Source organism: Malurus melanocephalus, unplaced genomic scaffold (genome assembly GCF_030028575.1).
Source record: "Malurus melanocephalus ecotype Western Australia unplaced genomic scaffold, MMel_1.1 scaffold_10, whole genome shotgun sequence".
Classification (NCBI taxonomy): domain Eukaryota; kingdom Metazoa; phylum Chordata; class Aves; order Passeriformes; family Maluridae; genus Malurus; species Malurus melanocephalus.
This window is the reverse complement of record NW_026623242.1, coordinates 1,593,833-1,602,799: the sequence shown is the minus strand read 5'-3', so window position 1 is coordinate 1,602,799 and position 8,967 is coordinate 1,593,833. Positions and strand designations below refer to the sequence as shown.

At 39.4% G+C, this 8,967-nt stretch overlaps 1 protein-coding gene across 1 annotated transcript in view; it reads right to left on the bottom strand.

The window, feature by feature from the left end:
• Positions 1-3,736: 3,736 nt before the first annotated feature.
• MSRB3 (methionine sulfoxide reductase B3) overlaps positions 3,737-8,967 on the bottom strand; it is an 84,167-nt gene continuing 78,936 nt past the window's right edge. The window contains exon 7 of the mRNA XM_057378139.1: positions 3,737-6,344. Within this exon, the coding sequence (XP_057234122.1) occupies positions 6,180-6,344 (165 nt within the window). The 3' untranslated portion in view covers positions 3,737-6,179. The remainder of the gene's footprint in view (positions 6,345-8,967) is intronic.

The following is an 8,967-nucleotide window of genomic DNA, read 5'->3' as shown; positions in this document are numbered from 1 at the left end:
CCTGAGTTAAATGTGATCTTAATAGTGCCATGATGGAAATCCATGCAGTTTAAAGGGAACCAGAGATGCAAACAGCATGGGGAAAAATGCAAGTTTCTATTTTCACTTTCCCACTCTCCATGTACCCTTCCATCCCCTGACTGATCTCTAGATGGAAACCAACTGTTCTTATAGCAAGGAATTCAATCTCCTTACCAGTTGCAGCATCATCGCCACAGTGATTTCTGTGAGTTGATCCCTGCACCAACTAATTTCACAAAAAAACACTGAACAGCTAAAAAATCACCAGGGATGCTGGCTGTTACAGACCTAGGGCAAATGTGAAGTGGAGTTCTGGAGGTGAAAGGATCTCTACACCATTACAGACCTTTGAAATTTCCCAGTCTCAGGGGTGTACTTTCATGGGAAGAAAAAGCTGTTTCTGATCACACCAGATATTTTCTGCACTGCCCAGCAGTTATACCTGAGGATGTTCTCCAGATGTTTGTGTTTGTATGAAACATACAATAATAAAGTTGTAAACTGGATGAGACAATACTAGAAATATAAGAATGAGGGCTTTAGGGCAGCCTGGAAAAACATGAACATTAACTAGCCCACACACAAAATTAACTTGTCCTCTTTAAGAGGCCAACAAAGATGTATTTTATTTGCTTTTCCAAAGAACTGCTACTTTTCTCTGCAGGTGGGCACACACAACTTGTCATGGTTCTTACACTGCCAACAGGCAATTGCTTGTATTTTGGGGAACAGATACTCCTTTCAATCAGTCATACAAGAAGTGAGAAGTACAAGGTCTAAGACAAGATGAAGCCATAGTTTTGGTAGTTTTTATTCCACTGTGAAAAGGAAATAATGTGTCATTGTCTGGAATGCCAGCTATCAAAAAACCAAAAGAGAAGAAAATACAGCAACTGAAAATGGAGGGGGAACTGTTGCATTAAGGCAGTAAAAACAGACCTGTTGCATTAGGGCAGTAAAATTTCCTAGCTAAAAGAAGTTAGAACACAGGTATCATCTATACCGAAACTACAAAGACCAACAACTGAGAGTACATTGGCTAAGATATCTGCAGAGTGAAATGGTTTAAGTGTTTGCAAGATGTCTAACAAGTAAAACAGCAGTTTGAAAATGGATGCCTGTTGTCGTTTCTTTTCTTGAACTGTTTCTTTTTTCTGCTGGATATACTGGCTAAGCAAAATGTCCAAGAAGACCGGCTTTAAGTCCCAGGAGGTTTTTGGGGAAGACTTCTGAGTGTACTTTTCCTGCTTAATTTCAGCTGCTCAAGTGGGTCCCAATCCCAAAAACATATGGACATAACACACTTTTTTGCTTGGTGCACTTAATACTACACTGGCAGCCTGTGTAATAGGGATTTCAGAATGTCATCTGACTACACTGCTCTGAGTTTGGCTATTACAGTCATTTCACCAGAGCATGTTTGCAACTATTATCTCACCTTGGTTTTTTAAGTGACTGTAAAAGGAATACAGTTACTGGCTGCTGCTATGGCTTTGATGTAAAAAGCCTCATCAGGCCTTGTAGTGTATGGCTTCTCTTTACAACAAAGTCGGAGCAAGCCAGACTGCAATGCAGGTCTTCACACATGGAGAATTAGACATTTTTGCAGGTTTATTGTGGGACCTGTAGGTGGCCTCATTTTAATAGTCAATAAAACAAGAAGTATTAATTCAGTTTCCCAATGTGCAAACAACATTTTGTTTTACTCTACTGAACTCAGAAGCTGGCAAATTTGCTTCGGGTGCCAGTGAATACTCTACCATTTGTTCTACACATAAGTGGGTATAGAGCACACYGATTGTAACACAGAAAGTGCAAACATCTATTTTGTTTTCATCCTTAAATTCCTTCAGGGATAGGAAGAGGGAGTGATTTTGAAATGCTGAGTTAGGACCAGAAAAGTAGCCTGTGTTGTGTATTTCACATTCCACTCCAAATAATGGATGAAGGACAAGAGGATTGCTGGTCATGCAGTGACATAACCACAGACATTTTGTAACATAATTAACAATAAGGAAGCCATTCTGCAACAGAATTCAATTGGGTAAATGGACTCCAAAACAGAGTTAACTAAATTAAGACTGAGACCATTCAGTACAGTTGAGAACCAACATTCACATCCACACTTGGCATCATGTTTGTGACGATGMATTCTTTGCTGCCACCCCAACAGAAACCCTGACTGTGGATGCTGTCTTATTTCCATGCTGTGGCCACTGTGGTAAAGCCTGTTTTAAGAACTTCATATAAACATACTGGGGTTTTATTTYAGTGTATGAGACCGATAGAGCTTGAGAAAAAGGCTTATGATTCAAGTGCCTCTGATATATGGAAGCCATAAAGCCACAACAATAGGAGAGTCCCAAAGAAGATGGTTAACTGGCCTTGTGTGGCTGACCCTGCCACCATTGCTTCTCCCATTGTGTGGCTGGGGCACCCTGAGGAACAGCAGCATCAGCTGGGAGAGTGTCTCTTACTAGAAAGTTCTCTGGTTTTGAAGTGGTGGGGTACACATGTAGAAGAAACTGCATGCCTTGCACTGCAAAACACAGCCTGTCTTGAGCTGGACTGGAGCACAGAGCTACCCCCCTTGTCTGCTGCCAGGGCTTAGCACAGCACCTCTGGGTGCTGATGGACTGGCCAGGTTATGCTGAGACCACAGCGCAAAGCCACCACAGGGCAACCAGCTCTGTGTCTCTTTTTAGTGGTACAAGTTAGTACCTCATTTCAGAAATATCAAACTATTACAGTTCTGAGAGGGAAGTACAGTGGATGGGAAGGTACAGAGTCCAAAGGGATTTATTTTTGCATTAACAGCAATTGTACTAAATTTGTAAAATAAGTCTGCATTGTGTCACCTGGACGCTTGGCAATGCTAGAGAACAATTAGTAAGGAATTTAATTTTGATGTAATTCTATGGTTCCCACAGACACAAACATGCAAGCTGTTTTAAAAACAGCCGGCAACTTCTACCCCTCCCTTGCACCTATCTTTTAAAACCCTCTGCAGGGCTGATTTACCAAGTGGTGGTAACTTGCTGCCTTTGCAGTATTCCAAACCCRAATCCTTGGAGATGAAACTTTGTCAGAAACAAACTTCCAGCTACATTCCTCCACTGCAGATGGAGCCGGGGCACTGCAGGGCTCCTGTGATATGCTTGCCTGCAACTCACCACATYCCACACTAGATCTTTTCGAAGATGTTAAAACTTCTGCTAAGTTAATGTTGAGCCTTTCTCTAAGTATTTCTTTGCTCTACTGGGACCTGGGTGTTTGTGACAGTCTCTTAAAAGCTGCTAGGTGCAAGGACACCTGGTGCCCTGCAGTGCTGTGTCCCTGCCAGAAACCAGCTGAGATAAGGCATTGTATGTATAATATTCACAGAAAAGTAGGGGAAAGCAAAGTAAAAGCAGTTCCATGAGACATGCTGCAGTGAAGGATGCAGAAACCTCACATAAAACCAGATAAATAAAGAAGCAGAACAGAATTATTTATAAAGGAATTTATTTTATATCTGTGTACAGCAAATATATGAAAACAAATTTAATCTGTAAAACGTATATTTGATTTCTTAAAAGTATTGAACCCTCTTATGGAAAGGCTTTAGTTATTAAAAAGTTAATTATTACTAAATAATTAACTATTATTTAGTTATTTATATTAAAAAGTTATTTAGTTATTAAAAAGTTATTAATTTAGTTATTAGCCTTACAGAAGGCTAAAATTATACTCAAATAATATATGTGTGTGTATGTATATATATATAAAAAAGTGCAATTTTATATATATATAGTATATATAAACAACATGTGACATGAATTTTAAGGTATCTTATTTAAACATCTGAGTAAAATAGAGATACTAGAAAATATATTTTGCTATTTCTACACATTTGCATTCAGTTTTTATAAGCATCTAGACAGTGCAAAATTAAAACATATAGAAATATTCTATTRTTCAATACATTGTGCTCAGCTCCCAGGTTTCCTCCATCACAATCATCACCAGACCAAGCCAAATTTGGAGAGTTCAATACTAGCCCTTACTAACATCTTCTAAGAGCAATAAAAGGAAATCTGCCTAATCTTGCACTGTGCTATGGCATAGCTTGTGCACAAGAACAATGCATTTCCTATATTAAATGATCTAACTCCCAGAGATCACATACACCTCACCATATTAACTCATTTCACTGCATTCCATATCCTGCAAAAATAAATCTCTTGTAGGACAGCATATGTTACTGTGTTCTGAACTTTAAGTAATATATTTCTTTAACATAAGGCAGGAATATACTGAAATTTGATAACACTTAAATCGAATAGCAATCTCGAATTAAACCACATTTATGTACCACATTTTTATAGATGCTGCCTTTTTAATGTTTATGTCAGAAAATGTGGTAGAGAAAACCTACTATTCTTTATTTAAAAGCAAGGGATAAAAGCAGTCCTTCTAGAAGAAATTGCTAAAATCTAACAAGACTAAGAGAAACTGACTTCCTTGAAACATCAAAGTTCAATCTGCACAACCTTTCCTGCAGCTAAAGAGCAATTTCTTGCATTACATCTGGGGGAATACTCATATGAATAGGTGCTCACTGCAGCAAGCCCAAGTGTTTTAGCTGTAAATATTTATCATTGTTATTTGCATCCATTAAATGTTGAGGTGCAGTATGTTTTTTCATGTCTTTCTAATGTTGCTTTAAAAAGGCAATTCTGACCACTCCATATGCTTTCACAGTAGCTATATTTTAACTGAAGGGTGTTTGAACTTTAGATAATATGTTTATTATCACTGACATAAAAATCTCAATCCTGCTTCCATAAAAATCAGTGGTTGCTTTGTTCTTACTAAGAATAAAATCTGATCCTAACATGTTAGTCACAAAGTTTGCTAGTAAAAGTAAATACCATATTCATTAAGTCTCTCAGTGTTTAAAGGCAAAGTGGTGTTAGCAAATACTATATAGTATAGCTTAAAGAACACTATTATGTACAATTCTAACTGTTTTTCAACAAAATCTAAAAGCAGCTGTGCAAAACATCTTATAGGACAGTGAATTTTGCTACATGAAAATTTCTGAAGCTATGACAGGCTTTTTTCAAATTAATTTCTTACACCAACGCTGTCACTCATGTCCTACACCACAATTGCACGAATTAAAGGCCGGATCTTGTATGCAGTATGCATCCAGATCAGATAATCTTTAAAACTGGATACATCAGGAGGGTCTCCCTCTTTCTACTGCATTCATTCCTGAAGTCCCCTCTAGCAGAAACTGTCATGTTTCTGAATCCTTGTAAAAATTGACAAGATAAAGAGCCTAGTCATCCTTCATCTACTTCACTTCGCAAGTTTATCTCTTCACTTGCCCATATAATTACCCCCTGCAGATTTCAACTTTAATCAGATTTGTGTTACACTTGTTGAACAGGCCTTGCAAACAGACAAAGCCTCATTAGTAGCCTGCAAAAGTTAGCCTTACTAGTTAAAACCTTGATTTAAATACCAAACAAAGGGGAAACACAGATGCTGAGACARTGTTTACATCCTCTCAACAACACCCTTGAAATTTTGGCAGTAAATTAGCCAAAAGATGATTTTAACATCTCATCCATCTCTTTCAGTTGGGAAGGAACAGCCATAACCACAAGTTTTTGCAAGGTGCGGCTGATGCTGGGAGATGGTTGAATACCATATGACCAAAGGCTGCATGCCTCACAAGTCAGAACAAAGCAGAGATGTGCTGGGAATTCAGGATTTTATTATGCCCAGATGTTTCCTATAGACTGGAGATAAGCATGAGCCCCATTTCCCACAAAAAGAATAGTGCCTAAACCTAGAGTAACACAGCATTAAGAAGAAACTAATGATGTCAAAGCCTCTCAATTTAAAGATTCCTCAAAGCAATCTCAAAGAAAAGAAGGAAAAAGAAAACCTGTGGACTCAGTCAAGATATTTTTCAATTCAATTATATAGTAAATGCACTGGCAGGCAAGGCCTCAGTTCCAAAAAGGTGAGGAAGAAGGATGGTGCAAAATGCTTTCATACATTTGAACATTCTTAGGATATAAGAGAGCAGGCAACTCGAAAACTAGAAAACATTCCTTGTAAGCTGTGGGATCAACACAGTTTTCGGCAGGTTTTGCTTCATCCTACAGCTCAGCTTTGCCTGTTTGGGCAGGACTGGCAGTACTGCTGCCTTCTCCAGCGTTGCTCTTGTCTGCTGGCTTGAAAGATAATGAAGCAGAGTTTGTGCAGTAYCGTTTGCCAGTTGGGCGAGGTCCATCATCAAAAATATGCCCCAGGTGAGCACCACACTAAAACAAAACACAATAGAGTATCAGAGTGTCTCTGTGCAGCTCGATGGCATCACTGCGGTGTTAAGCAATCACTAGCAGCTGCCTCCAAGGAAGCACACTGGTGCCTACATCACCCTTTCAAGTGGGATTTACAATCCGCATTTATTTGCAGGAGTGATCCAGGAACATGATCTTCTGAGATACCACAGGCGCCTAAGATTCCAAGCCCAAATCTGCCCAAATCTCCTGGGTGTTTCCTATCATGCCACTGCTTATGCTTGGTTGGACCACCATCTCTGAGGAGCTGCCTGTTTCTGCAATGAGGGCAGCACTGTCCATATTTCACTTGCTGATGTAAGGATATCTGTGTAAGGAAGGGACAGCCTGAGCCCTGGGCTCTCCTAAGCCTGCAGCCATCTGCTATAACCCTTGGTAAAAAAACATTAAACCCATTGCTGATCCTAGCAAAGGACCTAAAGCATTGAAGATATTATCTGGAGTGTGCTTTCTATTGTTTTTTTCTTTTCCCTTTCTATAGCCTGGCACTCTTCTGAGCATCAAGGTCCTTCTGGGTGCACCTCTTAGCCCTGGAGGGGATAGAGCTCAGCCTACTCACTTCATAAYAATTTCTACAGTATATACAAGATAGGTACAGGTGACTGAAAAAGACCTGTAGTGTAGTTATTAAAAATATTTCTTAATTAATAATCTTTGTCTGGGAGTAATTATAAATTATGTTGAATCTTGCATTTTGTAAGAAATATGCAAGTACAAATGGTCTGTTGCCACTTTTGCTCTGCATGAATCAGACCCAAATACTTGCACTGCTACTCAGGGTGAACACTACTGATCCCATCTGTAAGAAAGRTAATAGTCCTTTGTTCTACAAGGACTGCTTTACAAGTACAATATTTTGAAGAAGCTAACCCTGCTGATCCTCATTCAAAAATTAAGATTACTATCACTGCACATTATGGCTGACAATTTATCTGGATAATAAGAACTTCTTGTAATTAGTCACTTAAATTCCACAAGTTCAATTTTACAGCTTGCCACGAGAAATAAAAAAATAAAACCTTGTSCTGGAGAAATATTTATCTTGAACAGGAAAGTCATGCTGCTTTACCAAAGAGCTTTGCCTTTTCAAGTCAATAGCTGATCCCAGTGAGAGCTGGAATGATGTAATTGAGATCAGAGACCTGCTTGTGGGCTCACAGTCAGACAGCAAAAATTAAAGGCTGCAAATTATTCTTAGCATTTAATTAATTCACAGTATTCCAAATACATAGAGGCAATAGTGATTATTCCAAACTGTGAATAAATTAGTGCTGGCAAATCTCTACCCTGCAGTTAATGTGTTGCTAATGTTCTCCTGCTGTTACGGCCTTTAATTCACCAAAACAGCAGGAAAGGTTTCACTAGAAGCAGGTAAAATCTTGCCTCCTGGTTAAACTCTCTCAACAGACTGAAAGGCTGGGGGAGGCTCTCCCACCAGCTAGGTGGGACAGGAACTCTTCTCATTTAATGACAGCTGAAACAATAATCTTCACTGCCTCCGGGAGCAGGGCATGTAGGCATGTGAAGCTTCAGTGCTCCCACCTGTTGGTCACACCCATGCAGACACAACCCACAGCAGGCTCCCTGCTCCTGGAGGAATGTCACCGAGACAGCCATGGCAGTCCAACAAGGCTCCCAATAACAACTGAGGGCTTCTAGCCCATGTTATCCCCAGGATAAGCTCCCCAGGCAATGGGAAATGGCATGGATGACTGGGTCAAGCTGCAGCTGCTCAGCTTTTCAAGGAAGATAAAACATGGAAAATAAGTAAAAGGAAAAGGAAGTTGAATGGGACCTAGAGAAAACTAAGCTTCAAGCCTTCTTCCTGAAAGACTGCTGTCTTGCCACATTTTCCTCCATTATCCACTGCTTATTCTTGTTTTCATTTTCCTTTATATTGAAGGCCTTTTTTAGGTTAGTGTGTGCAGAAAACCTGAGCTGTTTCTCAAAGTGGGGTATCTTACAAGGAAGCATTTCACCTGACTATAACCATACCTTGGGGGGGGGGGGGAAGAAATACTGAAAAGTAAGTGTCCCAGAGAGAGTATTTTTCTAAATGCTCAGCATCCTAATTAAATCATCTTATCTCAACCAAGAGTGCTTCAAAACCTCCTGGCTGGAAGTGTTAAATAGATCTTTTCCAGACTAACATTTAACAAAAGATAAATCATTCCCTCTCTACTAGACAGAAACAACAAGAGAAACTGTAGAGAGAAATGGTCTGTAGGAGTAATATATTCACATACAGACTACAGGGACAATCTATCAAAAAGGTTTTCCTCACAAAACCTGAGAAGCTGTGTGAGAGTTCAAGGTAGTCTCATTACACCTTTTTGTGATGGCAGAATCACACCAGGATTGAATTACTGCAAAATTTGTTACCTTTTGAGACTACCCCTCAACAAAAATTTATGTGGCAATTCTCTGTATAGAGGATGCTATAACTCATCTGCCCCAAACAGAAATGTAATTCAATCCTTTGTATCCCAGTATAAGAAACCTGGCACTCAGCTGAGAATACAAAGGATGAATTGACTTTACCGTCCTTCCCACATGTAATAGGGGCTGCCCATTTTTTTAGGGC